At 49.5% G+C, this 20,382-nt stretch overlaps 12 protein-coding genes across 12 annotated transcripts; 7 read left to right on the top strand and 5 right to left on the bottom strand.

Moving 5' to 3' along the window:
- Positions 1 to 331: 331 nt before the first annotated feature.
- An03g01160 (uncharacterized protein) lies at positions 332 to 1,597 on the bottom strand (the record flags this gene model as incomplete). The annotated part of the gene is made up of 1 exon (XM_001389981.3): positions 332 to 1,597. The coding sequence occupies one exon, from the start codon at positions 1,595 to 1,597 to the stop codon at positions 332 to 334; it is 1,266 nt and encodes a 421-aa protein (XP_001390018.1).
- Positions 1,598 to 1,778: 181 nt separating this feature from the next.
- Positions 1,779 to 2,941, top strand: An03g01150 (hypothetical protein; the record flags this gene model as incomplete). Its single annotated transcript, XM_059746893.1, has 6 exons — positions 1,779 to 1,818; positions 2,051 to 2,188; positions 2,358 to 2,453; positions 2,503 to 2,534; positions 2,626 to 2,688; positions 2,891 to 2,941. 6 exons carry the CDS (start codon positions 1,779 to 1,781, stop codon positions 2,939 to 2,941), a joined length of 420 nt encoding a protein of 139 aa, XP_059600202.1.
- An 8-nt stretch (positions 2,942 to 2,949) lies between these two features.
- Positions 2,950 to 4,440, bottom strand: An03g01140 (uncharacterized protein; the record flags this gene model as incomplete). Its single annotated transcript, XM_001389979.3, has 3 exons — positions 2,950 to 3,602; positions 3,665 to 4,004; positions 4,060 to 4,440. 3 exons carry the CDS (start codon positions 4,438 to 4,440, stop codon positions 2,950 to 2,952), a joined length of 1,374 nt encoding a protein of 457 aa, XP_001390016.1.
- A 606-nt stretch (positions 4,441 to 5,046) lies between these two features.
- Positions 5,047 to 5,871, top strand: An03g01130 (uncharacterized protein; the record flags this gene model as incomplete). Its single annotated transcript, XM_001389978.3, has 1 exon — positions 5,047 to 5,871. The coding sequence occupies one exon, from the start codon at positions 5,047 to 5,049 to the stop codon at positions 5,869 to 5,871; it is 825 nt and encodes a 274-aa protein (XP_001390015.1).
- A 767-nt stretch (positions 5,872 to 6,638) lies between these two features.
- On the top strand, positions 6,639 to 8,144 carry An03g01120 (uncharacterized protein; the record flags this gene model as incomplete). Its single annotated transcript, XM_001389977.3, has 5 exons — positions 6,639 to 6,971; positions 7,048 to 7,528; positions 7,587 to 7,829; positions 7,879 to 7,968; positions 8,032 to 8,144. The coding sequence occupies 5 exons, from the start codon at positions 6,639 to 6,641 to the stop codon at positions 8,142 to 8,144; spliced, it is 1,260 nt and encodes a 419-aa protein (XP_001390014.1).
- Positions 8,145 to 8,241: 97 nt separating this feature from the next.
- An03g01110 (uncharacterized protein) lies at positions 8,242 to 9,499 on the bottom strand (the record flags this gene model as incomplete). The annotated part of the gene is made up of 6 exons (XM_059746892.1): positions 8,242 to 8,272; positions 8,338 to 8,972; positions 9,038 to 9,073; positions 9,127 to 9,230; positions 9,314 to 9,325; positions 9,388 to 9,499. The coding sequence occupies 6 exons, from the start codon at positions 9,497 to 9,499 to the stop codon at positions 8,242 to 8,244; spliced, it is 930 nt and encodes a 309-aa protein (XP_059600201.1).
- A 102-nt stretch (positions 9,500 to 9,601) lies between these two features.
- On the top strand, positions 9,602 to 11,553 carry An03g01100 (hypothetical protein; the record flags this gene model as incomplete). Its single annotated transcript, XM_059746891.1, has 6 exons — positions 9,602 to 9,735; positions 9,869 to 9,958; positions 10,307 to 10,417; positions 10,829 to 11,033; positions 11,207 to 11,342; positions 11,432 to 11,553. The coding sequence occupies 6 exons, from the start codon at positions 9,602 to 9,604 to the stop codon at positions 11,551 to 11,553; spliced, it is 798 nt and encodes a 265-aa protein (XP_059600200.1).
- Positions 11,554 to 11,953: 400 nt separating this feature from the next.
- An03g01090 (uncharacterized protein) lies at positions 11,954 to 13,369 on the top strand (the record flags this gene model as incomplete). The annotated part of the gene is made up of 4 exons (XM_001389974.3): positions 11,954 to 12,122; positions 12,184 to 12,563; positions 12,616 to 13,121; positions 13,183 to 13,369. 4 exons carry the CDS (start codon positions 11,954 to 11,956, stop codon positions 13,367 to 13,369), a joined length of 1,242 nt encoding a protein of 413 aa, XP_001390011.1.
- Positions 13,370 to 13,927: 558 nt separating this feature from the next.
- Positions 13,928 to 14,348, bottom strand: An03g01080 (hypothetical protein; the record flags this gene model as incomplete). The annotated part of the gene is made up of 2 exons (XM_059746890.1): positions 13,928 to 14,070; positions 14,120 to 14,348. 2 exons carry the CDS (start codon positions 14,346 to 14,348, stop codon positions 13,928 to 13,930), a joined length of 372 nt encoding a protein of 123 aa, XP_059600199.1.
- Positions 14,349 to 15,714: 1,366 nt separating this feature from the next.
- An03g01070 (uncharacterized protein) lies at positions 15,715 to 16,960 on the top strand (the record flags this gene model as incomplete). Its single annotated transcript, XM_059746889.1, has 5 exons — positions 15,715 to 15,742; positions 16,049 to 16,168; positions 16,569 to 16,645; positions 16,696 to 16,722; positions 16,817 to 16,960. 5 exons carry the CDS (start codon positions 15,715 to 15,717, stop codon positions 16,958 to 16,960), a joined length of 396 nt encoding a protein of 131 aa, XP_059600198.1.
- Positions 16,961 to 17,324: 364 nt separating this feature from the next.
- An03g01060 (hypothetical protein) lies at positions 17,325 to 17,816 on the top strand (the record flags this gene model as incomplete). The annotated part of the gene is made up of 3 exons (XM_001389971.1): positions 17,325 to 17,493; positions 17,568 to 17,646; positions 17,714 to 17,816. The coding sequence occupies 3 exons, from the start codon at positions 17,325 to 17,327 to the stop codon at positions 17,814 to 17,816; spliced, it is 351 nt and encodes a 116-aa protein (XP_001390008.1).
- Positions 17,817 to 18,280: 464 nt separating this feature from the next.
- An03g01050 (uncharacterized protein) lies at positions 18,281 to 19,907 on the bottom strand (the record flags this gene model as incomplete). The annotated part of the gene is made up of 5 exons (XM_059746888.1): positions 18,281 to 18,326; positions 18,461 to 18,545; positions 18,622 to 19,189; positions 19,270 to 19,443; positions 19,500 to 19,907. 5 exons carry the CDS (start codon positions 19,905 to 19,907, stop codon positions 18,281 to 18,283), a joined length of 1,281 nt encoding a protein of 426 aa, XP_059600197.1.
- Positions 19,908 to 20,382: the final 475 nt, after the last annotated feature.

Here is a 20,382-nt window from a genome sequence, read left to right as displayed (position 1 = left end):
CATTATTGTAGAGTGGGGGTTTTATTTGGGATATATGGAGTGGCAGGTTGTCGGAAATAACGGGGTTAGCTGGCACTGCCACTGGGATCATCATCAGGCTGGTTTGTTAGAGCTACTAAAGGGGGCGAAGGATTCCCGTGATATGTTATGTGCATGGGGTTTACAAAGTAATGATAGGCAGAAAGGCATATATAGAATTCTATGATTAGGAAAGTTGTTATCAATCGTGATTCGTTATCTTGAGTGTTCTAACAATAGGGAATCTGTCTCGCTGGAAGAAGCAGGTACAAAGATATGTTGCGGGCGCAGCTCATCGATTTCGGTTCAGAGGCTACTGATGGCCCGGGTGATACTGGGGACCAGGTTGGTATGGCGCACCCGGTTGTTGATATTGAGGACCTGGCTGATACGGGGCACCATGTTGATACTGCGGATTACCCTGATACTGGGGTCCTTGCTGATACTGAGGTGTTTGCTGATACTGAGGTCCTTGCTGATGCTGGGGTCCTTGCTGGTACTGGGAACCGGCTTGATATTGCGGACCAGGACCAGGACCAGCTTGGGGCCCAGGAGGATATTGACCGGGCTGATATGGTGCTCCCTCGCCTGGAGCCGCCCCAGTGTTAACCATATGAGTATGTTGAAGATCCTCAGGTGCATAATCACTAGGACTCGGTCCCATGGGCGCTTGCACTCCAGCAGGAGCCTGGTCAAAGTTGGCATCTCCCTGCGCGGAACGTAGCGTGTGCGTCAACATTCGCACGGACGGGTTATCCGTGCGCACGTGGCCACTCAGGATCTCCTTGACTGGAATTTTCCGACCATAGAACCTCTCGTTCTCATCGTTGCGCTCAATAACAATTGTTCCATCAATTTGCACCCCCGCGTAGAAACCCCTACTCTTGACATAGCACCAAATCGGCGCCCGGCGCTTATGTACCTCCGACTCCAACACCCCGCCCATGCCAATCGGGCCCGCAGCAACAGTGATCTCGCTGCCGAGCGTCACTCTAACCTTGGTGAATGCTTCCAGCGCCTCGTAGGTATTGATGACCATCACGCAGTCGTAGATATCCGCGCCAACAAGGAATCCCAATCCAGCCGTATGCAACAAGATTCCCGACGGGGCACTCCACTCCCCCGTCTCCGGCACCCGGGCGATCAGAATGCCACTTCCACCGGCTCCACTGAACCACAAGCCCGTTCTCATGGCCGTGAACACAACGATGCCCTTGGCCTGCCGAATCACTTCCGAGGGGATCTTCTTCAGCACCTTTTGTTTTCCGCGAGGCTTGTCAATCTTCTGTTTCGATGATGATGCTTCGTTGCTGTTGACAGGGGGCGCAGTGTCCGCGGCTGGTTCGTCCACGTACACGCCATCTTTGCAGAAACTGCGGAGAATCCGGGCGACCTTTTCGCTTTCTTTGTCGAGGGTCATGGGCCAGAAGGCTTCGGAGCCCAACTTATTGCTGAGTCGGTTGACGGGGGCACCTAGCTTGTCGAGGGCGCCCCAGGCTTTGTCGAAGCCCATTTTGCCGTAGGTTTTGGTTTTGTCCCACATCTTGTGGCTGTTTGTGTTGGTGGATGGTTGTGACATTGTGAGGGTGTAGAGAGGGTAGGTGGGGATAGGAAGGTATAATGAGGAAGAGTGTGTCTTTAGGAGAGACGGGGTACTTATGTGTGATTGTTGACAGGCGGGAGAGTAAGCAGGATATTAATATGAGAATAGAGCTGACTGACGTAGGGCGACAAAAGACCGAAAAATGAAGGCATCAACAATGGCGGGGCATCTGCGACCCGTGGGTCCCGCTATTTTGGGTGGCTAAGCCTTCGGGATGTCGTAATCGTATCTGGTTGCTGTTTTGACTAGGCTGCGACATTCAGGGATGGAAGATAAATAACATCTGTGGCTGAAGGGGCTGTGTCAGTCAACAATGATTCCATGGTATCATAACGGTCGGTGTTGACTATGAATTAGTGTCTCGCAATTCAGCGGGACCACTAATGTGCCTCTGCCCGACCACGAGATGACATCCTGGAAGATCTTTAGCCGTTCTTTGGTGCTTTGGCTTCCATCCTTATTCATCGCCGAAGGCCCCTGACCCGTTAACCATCACCGCGACCTGCGTTCTGTTCCATGCGCGCGCCGAAGATAGCGTAATCTTGGGACAGATTGTTTCCGATCTTGGTATTTTTCTCTCAAACACCACAAAAACACTATATCCTGCAAATCCTGTCGGCGACTATGGAATCATCTCTACCTGAACAGATATTTCTCGATATTCCCATCGCAGACGTCATCAACAAAACGGCGAAAATGCGACTAGTCGAGCCATGGGCATCTCGATAGTGCACAGCCATCTCTGGAAAGCGCTACGGTGATGCGATTTGGGCGCGGTACCATATAGATGGACGCGCCACAGGTGGTATCTACTCAGATCTGCGCGATAATGGTGATGGGCCGTTTGAATTACACGAAACCAGTGTTTACGACTTGATTAGGGAAGATGCCCGAGACCGGGAACTTGCGGAAGGTAACCCGGAACTTTATAGCGTGACACTTCGATTCTATCGCGATTCAAGTCCAGATGATGGTCGACGGGATATTATTGAAGGAATTTTCAGGACAGGGTCGTCTTGCCTGGCTACTGGGTGAGTGGGAATCATTGTGCTGCAGGTAAACCAGAAGTATCCCATACACAGTCATAGTTATTGATTCACATGCTGGCTATATCAAGTCCACCTACTGATCCCGGCTTGCTTAATATTGTAGTTTTCATATGAATTGTCCAGACTTGTCTCTTAGAATTAAATCCTGTTGCTTATTTCGAACGATCCTACTACATACATCTTAAAGTAAAGCGATCAAACTATGGCCTTTTTTTGGCAGCCTATGACTGCTCCTTTCCCTGCAATGCACGATAGCACAATACACGCGTAGACCCTCATTTACTCACTTGGGCTCCGAATCGGATCCTTCTCCCCACTCTCCACACTCTTAAGGAACTCCCTGGCCGCATCTGGATCATCCTTAAACACATGCTCTGCCACCATCCGCTGCGGCGTCTCTCCCATCCACTGGAACAACGAAAAGTCCCGGAATCGGTCCGCCCGGAAGATTTCCAACACCTCGACCTCCTCGTCATCACTAAGGTTTTCAATGAAATGACCCATGTTGCGAGGAACAATGCCCACATCTCCCGCTACGTAGTCGAACGTACGAGCATTACCTTCAGCAGCGAAGATAGTCACTCGCGCCCGACCGCGCTTAAAGTAGGACCATTCATCCGCATTGGGATGCCAGTGCATCTCCCGGATAGCGCCCGGGTTAATGGTCAGGTGGGCGGCCGCGACCGTCTTGGAGATGGGAAAGTTGGACGAGTCTGTGATGCGCACCTCTCCGCCAGAGGTATGCTCGGGTTCTTGAGCGAGCATCTTATGCGTGAAGCGCTGCTTGGATGCTTTGAAGTTGCGGGGGAGTTCTTTGGGAATAGAGTCTGGGACAGAGCCCTGGAAGATGTACTTTTCAGATGGTGGGATGTTCTTGAATGTTTGTGGGCGCATGCGGAAGTTTCCGGCGAGGACAGACTTGGGTGTATGTGCTATTGTATAGCATTGTTAGTAATTGTGTGGAGGTTGTACAACAGCATAATGATGGACATACCGATCCAGTCGGTCAACAAGAACGTTGATTCCTCGGAAAAGTTTCCGTCGTCGAAGATCAGTAAGAACTCGGTGCCATTAGGACTGAGACCCTGGAGGGAATGGGGATGGCCCGATGGGAAGTACCAGAGGTCACCCTCTTCCAGGTCGTCGATGAAGCTGCCTCCCTCCAGGTCAAGACCAGTCACTCGTACACGTCCGGCCAGCACATACGCCCACTCTGCTTCCCGATGCCAGTGCAGCTCGCGGATGACACCCTCATCGAGGCGCATGTTTACTCCCGCAAGCTCCTTGCTCGTTGGCAGCTCGCGTACGGTAGTCTGACGTGTCCAGCCGCCCTCCTGCAGTGCATTAGCCCATTCTGCTTGTCGTACACAAGACTCTCGAAAGGCTTACCTCGATGCGAATGTGGGAGTCAGCAAAGCTCCACCGCATATTCGGCATGTTGCCATGGTCGGTGCTCGGAGGACGGAGCATGTCGGGGTTCTGGCGCTCACGGTCCTTGTTGCGGGGTCCCATGATGGTGGCTCCATCTCCCATGCGCCAGGGCAAGGGCTCATGGCCTTCCCCGATCGCATCCACCTTGTGATCATAGGGGTCGCGATGATCGGGGGTGAATGGCTTGTCTTGGAAGAAAATGGATGGGGATGAGGCGGGAATCTGCAGTAGTTGCTGGTACGCTTCGTTAGGGACCGGGCCTCCATGGCTTGGATCAAGGAGGGCGGCCACGGTCGCGAAACTCAGCAACAGCTGACGTGGTGGCAGGGTTAGCTGCATCTTTGGAATCTACTAGAAAAGCTTGGTCTTCCAGATCTCTGTCTCTCGCTGCGACCGTAGAAACCGAGCATTCTTATATTCCCTGGCTGAGGGGTGGGTCCGAGCAACCTTGATATCAATGAAAATCTCTCATATCCGACTCTTCCGGCCAGCCAGTGACGTGGAATCCAGAAAGCAAGAAACAGGCGCAAGGGTGGGACCTCGTCTGGGGTCAAAAAGCCCGAACAAAGCTTGGTAGCAATGCTTGTTTGGGGAGAAGGGGGAGTCCATTGGCCCCAGCAGTTCAGCCCTACAGGGCCGGGCACTCAACGTCATTGGATCTGCGCCGACGTCACGCGCGATGGATCCCAGTCTCGCTCTTTCTTTCTCCACTCATCTCCAACTCTTTTCCCCCCTTCATCTCCCACTGCCGTGTTAACCGTGGACGAACTATTAAGTCCCTGCTAGCTGTCGCTATTCATATCGCTATTTGAGACACTCATTTGAAATTATACTTGCTGCCTAGTTTGCCAGACCGGGCACTTCAGGCCCCAAAACAACCAATCTATCTCTCCCTCCCCTCTCGTATTTTCCACACAGACCTTTAGCCATCCCACACTGGCGACCATGGCGCACGAAACCGCGCACTATCAGGAATTCCCCGCCCATGAAAACGACCCTCTTCTGGGGCATCGGGGACCTAGCTCCAAACCTTCTCCCCTGAGCCAACTGCGCCGCCATCTCCGCACCGAAGTCGACCCGCACCGAGCAGACCTTCTCCTCATTTTCTGCTACGTCATCACGGGTCTCCTGGATAGTTCTGCCGTTTTCATCTGGGGCTCCTTTGTGAGCATGCAGACCGGCAACACGGTATACTTTGGACTCGGACTGGCCGGGCTGGACGAGACTCAACGGTGGCTTAAATCGCTCATCTCGATCGGCAGTTTCTGCATCGGCTCCTTTTTCTTCGCCGTGTTACACCGCCTGTTCCACACGCCGCGGCAACGGTCCGCACTGACTCTGTCTTTTGCACTGCAGATGATTTGTGTCGCTGTCGCTGCGAGTATTGTCACGGTGCAGCAGACGGGCAAGAGCGATCCTCTGACGTGGAAAATTGGCGTGCCGTTGGCATTGGTCGCGTTTCAGAGTAGTGGTCAGGCCGTCTCGAGTCGTGTGCTGAAGTGCAGTAGTTTGACTAGTGTTGTACTTACGAGCATTTATTGTGATTTGTTCTCATCGCCGGGACTGACCTCGGTCAGTGTGCTCAAGGCTCCTGATGAGTGGAGGCGGTTGGGGGCTGTGGTGGGGATGTTGATTGGAATTGTGGCGGGGGGCTGGTGGGCGAGGAGTGAGGTTGGATTGCCGGGCGCACTTTGGACTGCCGTGGTGTTCAAGGGGTTAATTTGTGTTGCATGGATGTTATGGAAGACGAAGGATGTTGATGATGAGTAGGATGCTGGTTGATGGGGGGACATATTACTAGTAGTATAGTGCTCTAGCCATTTGGCGCTAGAAGTCGCGCGTGGGGCAACGCACAGCATCCAGCATACATAGTGCCTTTTTCGTATAATAGGCGGAGCTATAGACCAGGAGCGAAGCAGACATTATGATATTACACAGGATGTTGACGCACATCTGATGTAGTCGATCAATCCTACTAAATGGTATAACAGCGTCCACTAACCTGTCGTGTCGCTAGCAGTCTTACACAGCAGTATTTCATAGAGCACCAAACCCATGCACCTTCTCAGATGGGGGGTAAAAGGAATGTTATGTCAGCTTGACGGAGAACTTTCCGCCCGGGACTGTGCCAGAAGCACAAAATAATAGGGAGGTCTTTGCTAATTCAAGTCTCTCCCCCTCAAAGGATGGAGATTGAGTTAACCCCTCATTCCCCGCACGAAGCCATCCACTCATCCTCATCTAATGGTCAAACTCACCATCCAAACTGACCCACTGCGCGATAATTATCCCTGATAAGCGGATCGCGCTATCGTGACGCATCCTTTATCGCCCAGAACAATCGCCGAGCTTGCTTGGATAACGCGAAAAAAATGTGCTCGGGCGAGAGAGCCGACATCTCGGAGGGCAAGGCCGAGCTGCCTTGCGGGCAGTGCTTAAGAACATTTATTTGCCTCCAAATCATGTCATTCATAATAAACAGTTAACTTGTAGCAATCATCTCAGCTTTCTGGATTCTCCATCTAGAATCTGGCATAATGACAACACAAACCAACACCATCACGCAGACGGGAACAGTTCCCTCTTCCTTCTTCGAGACAGCCCCATATATTGCTCCCGATGCTATCTTTGCTCTCACAGCAGAGTACAATGCCGACACATTCCCCCAGAAAGTGAACCTCGGGCAAGGGACCTACCGAGATGAGAATGGACAGCCATGGGTTCTGCCTTCGGTGCGGAAGAGTCGCGAGCTGCTCGTTGAGCAGGGTCTGAATCATGAGTATCTTCCGATCTTGGGTCTTCAGGCGTTTCGCCAGGAGGCGAGTAAGATGGCATTAGGCTCTGGACTATACGAGAGAATCCAATCTAGGGTAGGTTTCAATATTCTGGAATTTCCCACATCCACCTGTCTTATCTTATCATCTAACACGAACCAAATAATACCAGCTCGCAACCTGCCAAGGCCTCTCCGGCACTGGATCTCTGCATCTAGCAGGCCTACTTCTCCGAAGTTGCCGTGCACCGTTACCAAAGATATACATCCCCAGTCCCACATGGTCAAACCATCACCAGGTCTTTTCCTCTCTCGGGTTTACCTGCGAATCTTTCGGATACTATGATGACGCTCAGAAGAACATAGATATCGACAGCTACTACTCTGCCCTTAAACGGGCGGAACCAGGCTCTGTCGTCATCCTTCACGCGTGCGCGCATAACCCCACCGGCTGCGATCCTAGCAAAGAGCAATGGAAGGAAGTCGGTCGTATTGTCAAAGAGAAGGGACTATTCCCTCTCTTTGATGCAGCATACCTTGGCTTCAATTCGGGGAATATCGATGATGACGCTTTTGCCATTCGGTATTTTGTTGATGAATTGGACGTGGAAGCAGGTGTATGTTTGTCTTTTGCGAAGAATATGGGACTGTATGGTGAGATTGCTATCCCTTCGTGACGTTTCAGTTGTTTCACTCGTTAACGCTCCCACAGGAGAGCGCACGGGCTGTCTATTGTTCGTAGCTCGGACAGACAAAGCCGCGACAAACACACAGTCAGTGCTCGAGATGCTGCAACGGTCTGAAGTCTCGAATCCGCCCGCTTATGGAGCCAAAATTGCTACTACAATTTTGGCGGACCAGGAGCTTAAGGCGCTCTGGTATAAAGACCTCGAGACCATGAGTGGTCGGATCCGGGCGATGCGGAGGGCCCTGTACGATTCGTTGAACAGCAATGGTGAGATGTGAGTTGGTATGCATTTGACTAGTCTCTGACAAATGTGCAGGCGCTCCTGGTAATTGGGACCATTTGGTCCGCCAGTCGGGTATGTTTGGGTTCTTGGGTCTCGCTCCGGATGTGGTCCAGAATCTGAAGGGTAAGTGAGCTGAACAATCCTCAGAATATCCTCTGAATATCCTACTAACTCAAATCCATACAGTGCAATACCACATCTACATGGCGGCCAGCTCGCGGGTCTCTATAGCCGGGCTCAACGACGGGAATGTGGATTACGTCGGTCGCTCGATTGCCGAGTGTCTGAAGAGCAACTAGATGCAGTGTTGCTACGTAGGAACAAACATTCATCTCCCACAACAATCTACGTACTTCATTCCATCATATCAAGTCATCTATCTCCATCAACCACCACCTAAACCAACACCTTCCTCACCACCTCCACCCTAACAAACCCTCAATCAGCACACAATAAATAAAACCAAGTAGATAAAACAAGAAAGAAACTTACACCGCAAACGTCCCCGCCGAAATGGGCATCGCCCTCGCCAACGCCGGCCCGATTCCAAAAAACAACCCTCTCATCCCCTCCCCTCGCCAAGTCATCCTCACAGCCTCTCTAAACCCCTTATACCTCTGCGCCTCTCCAAACCCATCACTCTGCATCTTACTCTTAATTACATCTACCGGATGACTCAACAACCACAACATCTCCCCTGCTAACCCCCCACACAAGGCGATCTGCCAACTCGGCAATTCGTCCCTCCGCTTTCCCTGTCGCTGTGCCGCGAGACCCAGTAATCCCTCGTAGGAGGCGAACCAGACCCCGATGCCGTGGCCTTCGCGCAGGAGGGTGGCCACTTGGCCGCGGTATAACCCACGGAGGATCCCCGCTTGGGAGATTATCTTGCGTGCGCAGTCGAGCGGACCGGTGTAGAGTGCAAGGGCGCCGTGGGGTTGTGTTTGCAGGCGGATGCGGATGTGTTCAATGGGACCGGAGATGAGGCTGTTGGTTAGGCCGGCGAAGCAGCCGGCGAGGTAGTATTGGGGGAGCGTCGAGGTGGTAGGTAGGGTTGGGTGGGTTTGATAGTTGTGGTGCTCGATGAGGTGCCGGAAGTGGTGGAAGGCGCCGAATTGGATGCTTACCTGTTGTGTTTCCGTTATTTAGTGGGCGAGGGTTAATAGTGGGCATGAGATGGGATGGGACTTACGCAGGCGCCAACACCTAGTAAGGGGATTATGGATCCCTAAAGTGAGGGTTAGGATAAGATAGTATAGCTACGTGTGGTGGACACCGCACCTTGTAGAATGATAATGGGCCTTCGCGTTTCCAGATCTGCTGGGTTAGGGAGTGGGCATTGGTGTTTGTGCCTCCTTGGGTTTGGAGGCGGACTTTGACGAGGTCTAAATGATAAATCAATCTTCCGGAGAAGTAGCTATGGCGGTGCGGGGTGATGTTCATCCACCTTGAACGCGATGGCACTTACCAAATGGTTGTCCTATAATCCTGTCAGCACAACACACGTCTCTCCGATGTAATCATCACAAGTATACGGCTCACCAATAAACACCTGCGCAACACCCCCCGCCGCTCCCGCAACCAGATCCTTGACAGTATCTCTCCATTCCGAGGTATACACAGGTGCTACGCTCGATTCCTCAGCAGATGACATATCGAACGTGCAAGATCAATCACTTGGTTGACTTGCACGTTAGAAGAGTGTCATAGTTTGCAATGCTCAGTGCGGGGTATATACAGCTATCGTGAGTTGGCCATGGTTAGGGCAATAGTGATGTTCTTCGGGTGTTGCGCCGATATCCAGTATGGTATCTCGGTATTGTCCTCCGAGGGTGTTCGGCCCGCTTGGCTGCATTATGGTCCACAGCGTAGCTTATCTCTCCATTTGAGGTGATGATAGCCGCCATTTGGGCTTATATTGCTTGTTAAATGAGGGGATGTATCTTTTATTGTGGGTTATGTATTTTGTGGTTCAGCTAGTCATTTATGTACGTCGTGTGGTCTTTTGGTTGGTTGTGATCAGCACAACTTCCAGTTTGGTTGCGTTACTATCTCCGAGTCGCAAGATGGGCCCTGGAATCAGACTTCCATGCGGGATCAACACTGGTGAAGAGTTCTATAATAATTGTGGGCACTCAGTGTGAAATCTACAAAACTAGCCATTGAGAATACTAGCTGTGTCCTGTGCGAGTGGCTAGTAGTACTAGTAAGTGCATAGGCTGCAATATTGCACCTTACATCAACGTTTACGTTAGTATGATCGGGTCCCATTTGCATACTAAATATATACTATTAAAGAAGGCGGTGCCATATTTGAAAGGAATGCTGAACAATCTTTTGGCGTGGCATTGTTCCATTTCTACCTGCTGTCAGCCCTATAGGCAGCAAGCAGAATAATGTGCTTCTGAAAGCTTCACACAGCCGGACTTAACCAATAATAGTATAGTTAATTAGTACGCAGCCTCAGCTTACTTCTCTCACGCAAATGCAAGTTTGCCGGCGGGACAGAATTGTTCCGTGCTGACAGCAGTAGTAGGCATTACTGGATTGTCTTACGTGAAGAGAAGCACAGGTGACGTGGACCAATAGCTCCTACCTGAAACAGTTAGCAGCAAGCATGATCCCTGCCAAGAAGCACCACAGATCCTGCACCATCCGTCACAATCCCTCAACCTACAGTACGAGTACGAGTGATGGCAAGGCTGAATGAAGCATACTAACCTCGGTTAAGTACGCATGGAGGGGATTGTGATCACTTTGAAAACTGCTGTCCACCCCCTGGATGACCCCTACTGAATGTGACAATTGTGCAGAATCAAATTTTGTTGTGAGGGCAGAATAAGCATAAATGCCGAAACTATTGCACTTGGCTTGTTGAATTCGGAACTATTTGCGAACAGTGCCACTAGCGTGCCGGGAAATTTCCGTCAAAACGCAGTGGCCAATCATAGACCGAATGTTTATTTATGTAAGCGGGATGAAGGATAATATCACGTGATCATGACCCTGGATCAACCGCTTGGCATGATCAACAGAAAAAAAAGGGTGTGCCAAGCCAGGCAAGGCTGGTCCCTCGTCCCCAATACCGTCCTGTGCTTTTCAGCCTTCTGTCACTGAAAGTTGCAAGTTTAATCCTCCCTGTTCTCGATACGCATCCTACAACTGTATCTGACGTGAGACGGATTCAGGTTTTGTGCGTTTCAAGGGGATATAATTTCGTCCTCCAACACAGCCAAGTCTCAGCCTTGCAGTGAAGATCATCTCACGATCAGGATTCCTTTCATCAGGCTGTAAATTGGTTATTAAAAGATACCAGCCATGCCCCAGATGGTTAGTATGTCTTGTATAAGGTTTAGCGTAGCCTCGCATGGTCTTCCCGATCGGGGAATCTCTGCTCAGCCTTTTTGTACCCCTTGACCTGAGCTGCACGGATACAACCCTTCTGAACGGCAAATTGACGCAGGGGAAACGCTGGAACATACCAGCAATGCGGCAGAGTGAATTTTTTTTTTCTTGATGCTGCGCCAGCATTGAATGGAGAAAGGTACGGAAACTAGCAACCTACGGACTGCTGCTTCTGTGACAGGGATTCGTATTCGTGTCCTGTGCTCCAACGGGTGTTGTGGGTGCTTGGGGGCTGGATTGTCGGGTGCGCTTCACACTGCGGCCATCTCCAAGGGGCCTGTTATTGCTGCATTTTGGTCGTAGACTGTTAATGAAAAATTTAATATTAGAATAGGTGCCTAGTCAATGCTTTTTTTTTCCCGGCCAGCAGGTCATTGAAAAGGTGAGGAAGATCAATGATCTAATCATGTAGTATGGCTTCATGCCTTCCTAGAGGGGGAAGCGGCAGCCACTTAACTATGGCGGATCCCACTGTGGGCCACATCACGATCTTTTCGACATGTAATCAACTACTTTGTACTAGTTTACATGTGAACTGTTTTTTTGAAAATCACAAAAAGTGTATTTCGGAACTTTCCAAGGCTTCTTCCTTCTGGCTGCGCCTGGCTACTGTCACGTGGGGCTGAGCCCCTTTTCCCCTCAACATCCTACATATGTCTCATCTGTCTTCCTGAAGATGAAAATGTTGCGATAAACCTACGGTATGGCACCTACTCGGTTGCGGCGTCTGGCCATCGTCGCCCTTATCGGCGCGGTGTTAATGATTTGCATCTGCCAGCAACGTACCCAGTTCGACACTAGGCCGTTAGATCTTGAGGATCAGTACCCACTACTGTACCGTCATGTCCACACACAGAGTACCGAGGGAGGAGGTAGGCGATCATTCACAATGCTCTAGTATTAACTGACTGAACTAATTGTTCTATCTTGCAGCCTGGTATATCCCGCCACAATGGACCAACGCATCGAAACCACCCCCGAAGAATATCGTCGAAGCGGCCGAGCTAGCTCTTAGCGCCGCCCAAGCTTCCCCGGACGGGTACCTGCCTCATTCAACAATTCCCATGATCGTACACCAAACCTGGAAAAACACACGAATCGACACCTGGCCCCAAATCATCCGTCATAGCGCCGAGCGATGGCTTCAGACTACCAAAGGCCAGATGGCCTACTTTCTGTGGACGGACGAAGGCATGGAACAATTTATTCACCATTTTGAACCGGACTTGGAGAGCCAGTATGCGCATCTGGCGCGCAATGTTGAGCGATCGGATGTATTCCGCATCGTGATTTCCAAATGGATTGGAGGAGTGGTAGGTGCACAAGAACAACTTCAGATTCGAACAGACTTTTTAATTTGAACAGTATGGCGATATCGACACTGAACCGCTTCGCACACCTGCCGACTGGATCACCCCGACCGATCTCCACGCCTGGAACGATACACGAGCCGGTACATCCTATAACTCTACCGCTCCGGTACGCGCGATTGTCGGCCTCGAGGCTGATTGCCCTGAGGGGTCCGATACGTACTGGCGCATGGGTTACTCGCAACCCGTGCAGCTCACGCAATGGGCGTTCGCCTGGGCCCCGGGCCATCCCATCCTGCAGAAGTTCATCGATCGGTTGTCAGCAACGATAGGAGATATTTCCGACCGCTACGGGGGGTCACTCCAGTCGAGAGCTGCTCGACAGGAGCTTATGAATCTGGATCCGCTCACGCTGACCGGTCCGGCTGCTTTCACCGACGTCGTGCGGAGTCGACTGGAAGAAGTGGCCGGCTTACGCTGGCATGCACTGTCCGGTCTGAAGGACGGAGGGAAGAGCAAGTTGGTAGACGATGTGCTTATTCTTCCAATTACTGGATTCAGGTATGTTGGCAGCCTCACCTAGTTAATGAAAAGTGTAAACAAAGCACTGACACAACGATAGTCCCGGACGTGGCACATATGGCAATATGGGATCTAAGCCAATCACTGACCCTTCCGCACGCCTCAGGCATCTGGCACAGGGATCGTGGAGAGCTTTCGACGTGAAAGTTGAGTATGGCAAATTCTGCCGGACTGTCCTGGGAATGTGTCGCGATTGGTCAAAAGTGCCTACTGTTGTTGTTCAATGATTTGGAGTGTCTTTTTGAAATTTTTTTTCACCATCACTTCTCGTTGACACATTCATGGCGTTCTTGGGGTTGGGGGGATCAGGATAACTAGCGAGTATAGTATCATAAACGGCATATAAGATACCCAATCAGACATTCACCAAGATTTTCCAATGGTGGGACATATCTTTCCATTTGCCGATCGGATAAGCGCGATTTGCTATTTTTGGTCAAGCGGTTAGCACGTCGGCATCTAACAATAATACGAACATGTCAGTCTCGGCTTTCATATGCGATAGAAGTCAATGCGGGCCGATGAGCCTGATAGTACTCCCGCATCATGCTGGCCAATGTAGGTTGGTTGTTGTCCTGAAACCCAATCATCAGATGCTTGCGTTAAATTTTGCCTGACGCTGAGGTATGACGTGATGGCAAACATGTACACCTGTTCATTACTTCCGTTCATGAGGCAGACATCGAAACATCGTGTCAGAATGGGCGACGGCATCATCTGGCTAGCTTAGTTCTAGCTAGGAAGAACTCGGTCGCAACCCAACGACCTGCGAGAAAACATGACGGTCATTCTTGTGTGAAGAAACCAAATATAGTGTCGTCGGCGAAGACCAAATCGTCATTCTCTGTGTTGAGCCAGGATCCACTCCAAGTCTCCCCTTGCCCGAAAGTCTCCGTCCAGGGATTGGACTCCATATCAAACGGGATATCTACAACACTATTAGTTTGGTACTCCAAAGAATCTGGTGTTTTACGCACCACTTCCCAACGACCAACCAGTAGCACCTGGGTGATCGATATCGATGCGCTGTACCACCTTTTCAACCCGACGCATGAGTGATATGAGTAACCTCAACGGTCCTTTCAATCCATGGCCGCATCCCCTTTGATATTCTAGCAATGCAAACCAGAAAAATCGTATAGCTTCAATATAATCATCACAATCTTGATCTGCGTGCTGGAGCAGTACAAGGACTGCGCTGTACATCGCGTATGAAATCCCGTACTGCGCGCGTCTAAGCGTAAATGCCTTTTTTCCGCTTCAATGAGGGCTCGGGTCTTGAATGATGCTTCAACGCACATCCTTCGTGCTTCGCTTTGGATTTCCGGACATAGAGTGAACTCGAAATGTCCACGAGTGAGAAATGGTTGCTCAGTCAGAATGACCAATGTCCAGTATGTCGTGCTGTTGGTGTGAGGCATTTATGATTAGCAATCAGATATAAGAGAATACATACTGCAATGTCATCTGAACTAGTTGCTAATCTTGTCAGACTGCCGGTCTCCTACAATTTACCTTCTACTGACCTAGACTGGTGCTTGTATCACGGAGCTCATTGTACCTATTTCCGTTTCTTTTGTATGATCGTTGACAACTGATACGTTAGTAGGAGCAGGTCAACTTCTGACATGTTCAAATCGAGGAATAGCTGGTGCTCAAAATGGATTCTGGCCCCCACTGTGATAGAAGTCGCGGATCTGGTTTCCTTCATTCATAACAGAAGTTGAGCGCATTAATTATGTGAATTGCCATACATCCACAAAACTGTCAATCTTTGAAATTAACCCTTCAAGAAGCACCCATACATCCTTCTATCCGAGATTCTCTCCCCCCTTGTTTTTGTCTATGGTTCGATAATGGACCCACAGGTTAATTGAGTAGAACACATCACGGCAGCCGGTGCCAATGAGGTCAATAACTACTTTCTTACTAAAGACGCTCTAAAAATATATATCTAACATCTCTAGGTTTCAAGTTATTATCAATTGAAGGTCTGACGCTGGGGTTCCGTCGAATTTATTGTTGACGTCACACATGCACTTCATCACCGCACGACGGATATATATATGTGCTAGTACTTAGGTTTTTGAAGATACTATATCGTCAGTTCCAGGAATCTCTGCACATTGGCCGAGTTTAACAAAATTATTAATGAAGCATAATTACTATCATATATATAATGCTTTTTTTATCATATCGACATAAGGTTGTGTGAATTGGCTACTTGTCTGCCATGGTTTGTGAAACCACTATCAAGCGGTATCTAGGAAGAAGGAATCCAATGATACTGACTAAGCTATCTCTAAGGCTTAGTTTTATGGAATATCCAGCCAGTGGATTCACGCTCAATGCATAATTATTTAGGATTCGAATAATTTCCATCTGAGGTCGCCAAAACCCTTCCCAGAAAAGTTACGGCCAATCTCAAGGTAGCTCTGTCATAGTTGAGCGTATCATTCTTTGTCCACAAGTAGCGATTTAAAGAGCTGCTGGCCAGTTCCTTAGCACTAGAAAGACTGGTGTAGGTACGGAACTATTACGAAGGCAAGGTAAGCTTATTCAATTGATGAATATGGGCAGGCCTAGGAGAGAGCCCGCAGGTATCTGAACATCCTAGAGCACCTACTGTAGTAAGAGCTCTTCGTGGCACTCGGAGAGCCTAATGCAATCGGCACGCAGGGCTAGGTGAGGAAGTAACCTATTTGATCGTAAATCTAGACGCACAAAAAGCTCCGTTGTTCGGCACCGGCTTAAGTCACAGGCCACCCGGATTATTCAAGGAGGACTTCTATTCGCCGTCTCTAGACATACAATAAGCTGGATCAATGCTATTTGGTGGTACGATTATTTTCTGGATTCCCATGGAGCCAACAACACCTAGAAGATAGGATTGGTGCTTGGCTCAGACTTGGTCTTGCTTGGCCAAGGATTGCCAAGGAAGGGCCGAGACACAGGGGCCAAAGACACAGGCCGGGGTAACTGGCTCATTAAGAAGAATCCTTTGAAATATGTAATCCCATCGTCAGGTATGTAGTGACAGCCAGGATTATGGCCGAGTCTGTTTCATCGAGAATGTGGATAATGTGCTGATGACCCTGGGTTACAATCTACAGCCTGAACCAAGTGAATGACGGCTGTAGCCAATGGAACATATTAATCTCGTATACTGGATTCTGAGCATGTTTGAAGCCCTGGGAAATAAGGGACTGCCTGCGCATTCGGGAGGTTCAAGTAAAAGACGGACATTGCCCGTTTGATCAAAGACACTCCGGTACCTGATAGAGCGCTTGCAGGTGGCTTGCTTACTTTTCAATGCGGATATGTCCGCACTACTGACAAGTAACTAACTAGGCCAAGAAGAGCACATCCTGCTTAGGTATGCGGGCTGTAGGACCTACCAAATGCTTCTGTAAGTGCAGTCTGCAGTCAGCGCACAACGTGGGATTGGGCTGAGCTTTACATTTACCCTTTCGGATAAGAGAGTAGCACGTTTACCTCATGCGGTAAACGCGTTGCGATATCAGTCTTACATATTTGTTTCAGTATTTTCTAGACTCAGGTACCCGCCTACATTGAGGAGGTAAGCTTGTTGGGGCGCTTTATCCCTCGGTGTCAAATCCCTGGCCCTCCACACTGCACAAAGAGAATCACCGGGGGGCGGAGTACCTTGGCAGATGTCAATGACAGGGGAAGAAAGCCAAAGGAATCATCATGTTACATCCTTAGCGGCTAGCTCAGTTATGCATAGCCCTCATAGACAAGGGTTGGGGTGCAGAGGCTGGGGCCGAATGATGAAGGCCAGACGAGGTGACCAGTGAAAGAGGGCCATCATTAGCTATCCTACAGTTTATGCAGTTGGTACAGCCTCACGAAGAAGAAAATGGCCCCAGCAAAGAGGCATATTGTTGGTTTTTGTACATTTCGTAGATTTGGATTAGGCTTGGAGACTTGAGATAGAAGTCCCAGGGAAAGGTATAAGTACAACGTCCTTGTCTGGAGTATCCTGCTCATCATCAACAACAACAACAACAACAACAACAACAACAACAACAACAACAACAACAACAACAACAACAACAACAACAACAACAACAACAACAACAACAAACAGCTTCTCTAAGAACAATCTTCTCTATCTATCCAAATCTTCCAAGACTATCTCGTCTTTTCAAATCATTCAAAATGCAATTCACTGCTACCATCCTGCTGCTCGCCACCGCCGTCACCGGCGCCATTGCCGCTCCCGGCGCTCTCGAGCAGAGAGATAACTCCATCCAAATCAAGGCCTGCGATGGGCAGAACTTGGGAGGAACCTGCAGCACGATTACCGTTGGGATCCAGCATGACTGCTGTATGTGGCCATCCTAGCCAGCTCCGTTCTTTTCTCTTTTACGCCATCATAGCTAATTCATTATTTGCATCTAGTCAACCTGGAAGATAAGGCCGTCAACGACAATGTTCACTCGGTTTCGATCCCCCGGGGATACCGTTGCCGCTTCTGGGAGTATGTTCTCTCCTTGTGTATGGATGGCAGGACCCCTGACTGACCTGTGCCTTTTTCTCCCCTTTAGAACCGATGCCTGCAACGGCGGTGGCACTGGCGACATCCAGTCCCCTGGAAGCGACAAGATCTCCTCCAACCGCGTCCAGTCTGTCAAGTGCTACTCCAACTGAGATACTCTCAGGCTTTCTCAGGCGATTTGTCAGCAATAGGCAATGGATGAGTGAAGGGCTTGACGATTGCTGGGCCTAATACTCTTAGCTTATGAGATAAATGCCTGTTATAATGGTGGCTAGGATGAGGCCTGTCTTTCGGAATGTGCAAACATGTATTATCTAGGTAGTTTGTTTCTGGTTTATGACATTCATCGAATACTTCTTGCCTTTGAAGGGCCAAAAGTTGACATCCATTGTAACCTTGCGGAACTAGCACTATTCCTTGACAATCAAAAATGTGCTCAGTAAGCCAATGACACGCTTATCTCAAAGTTACAAACTCGAATCAACGCTACGGAAATAGGTTATAATGTAACATTTATTGATATTAACATGGTCAGTTTTAGTGAAATAGTTTCGGCTGAGCTGCCTTCGTATGTTCATGGCTAAAAAATAAGATGTCGAAAATACCTACTTTATTTCTAGGACATGTTGTTGTGCAGTACCTTGTGGGCGGGATATAGAAAACTACCTATTGTGTAGAGCCAATCGGTAAATAAGTGGATTGCCATTGCTGGATGCTCGCAGGACCAAGTTTTGAGCCCTCCATCACAGGGACACCTCCAATATACCGACGAGGTCGGTCAGTACCCGAAACCTACCCCAGACTCGCGTTGACCATAGGAATGATGCCATTATCAATTGCCTCGGTTGATCGCCATCCAGACCACGTATGATCGAGTAGGCCTAGTAATCATAGTTAGTCGCTTTGCACGAACTCTGCATAACTCTGCACTTCAAGGACCAGAACAGGTAAATTTACCCCAAGTCTCATCATAATCCTGTATTCCCTCTCGGACATAATAACTTCCCGAAAGCACCCAAATCATCCATCCAGCATGCACACTAGGCAACCATTCCCTCAAGCACGAGGCATAAACTTCTGTATAGGTGGTATCATCCTGCGCGTATCCGAACTCGGTCATTACGACCGGAAGCACATTTACAATGCTCGAATCATTCGTCTCTAGAGCATCGAAGCCGTCGCTCAGCAAGCTAGATGACAGACTACTACAGCTGGTAGCAGAGGAGTCATAGTTGTGAAGCTCTAGTACGATCTTATCGGCGAAATCAAAATCGCTCTTCTTGAAGACCGTGCCGTCGCCTAAATCTGAGGCTGTCGGGATCGGTGAGAGTGTGACATCGTAGTTGAGACCTGAGAAGAATAGAAGTAGGTCTGAATTGACGGAGTGCACTTGGTTCGCGTTCTCGACCATGTTGCTGTACCATGTCTCCCAATTGTAGGTGTCGTCTGCGAGTGTGGTGTTGTCGTCTGGGCTGCGGAGTTCATTGCGCATACCGATGCTTTTTACGGCTGGCAGGGATTTGACCTGTTTTGGAGTTACGTTAGCTGTGAGGATTGGAGATAAAAAAAAAAAAAAAAAAAAAAAAAAAAAACTACGCTGCTTACGTGCTCAGCCATATATTTCCACCCCCTATGCCAATTGCTCACGTTGAAGTAGGTGTCTCCGAACCAGGCATTTCCGTCGGTGGTCGAGCAACACCAACTTGCTTTGGAGACGTGGTTGTCCAGATGTACGTAAATGCCCTGACTGTAGCATTCATTGGCTACTGCATCGTAGACCTAAACTCCGTCAATATTTGAAGACAAGACACTAAGCGTTGAAATATATGGCTCACCTCTAGTCGTGTAGTATTCTCCCCAAATTGCGGGTTATTACTGACGATATCGTCGTAGATCTTGGTTCCATTTGTCTCACCCAGAGCGTTAATCAATGACGTCTTAATCGGTACGTCCGCTCCAGTCTCGTAGATGTCATCGATCATCTCAATGGCAAAGGTAAGCCTGATGACGTTCATACCCAAATCCTTGATCTTGCCGACGATATACTCGATGGACTGATACTGCAGACCTTCTGGCAACATGGCCACCTCAGCACCGGGCCAGTTGACCCCTGCGTAGGTGACATTGTTTCCGTCGGTGTCGACGATCCATCGGCCCGAGGTGGATAGAGGAGAGGAAGAAATAGAGGCGACGAGGCCGGGTGCTGCGAGGCAGAGCAAACTCAAGCTGTTGCCTAGATGCATTGTACAAGGTGCAGTTTGAAGTTGATTCGATTTGTTCCCTCAGGGTATTCTGCAAGTGCCCTTATAAATGCTTGACTTCGACCCTCCCGAGATTCTGCATCGTGAATGCACATCCTCGATACCCCTGCTGGTAACCGCATGATCAAGCCAGTTCCTGAGGGCGTGGCCAATGAAAACAGTAGCGCAAAGCCAATTTCAGAGCCGTTGTCTGCAATTCGCCGACATGTCCGTGGATAAGCCTTGATTGTCAGGTTCTTCAGGCGGGGAACTGCAACACAGACATGCGTTCATTTGCGCAACACGCGTTCCAATATAACCGACTGGAGGGGAGTGTCTGAGCGATAATCGCGGGGAGAAATTATCCGCCTATGGGTCTTAAGGTTTCTCCTGTCTTGGATTGCTCCAGCATCAACTGCAGATCACAGAGTATTCAAGCCCTTGATAGCTATTTACCGGTTAGGCTGTTTAGAGTATG

Source organism: Aspergillus niger (genome assembly GCF_000002855.4).
Source record: "Aspergillus niger supercontig An03".
Lineage (NCBI taxonomy): Eukaryota > Fungi > Ascomycota > Eurotiomycetes > Eurotiales > Aspergillaceae > Aspergillus > Aspergillus niger.
The sequence above is the reverse complement of the archived record's forward strand: the minus strand, read 5'-3'. Positions and strand labels throughout refer to the sequence as shown.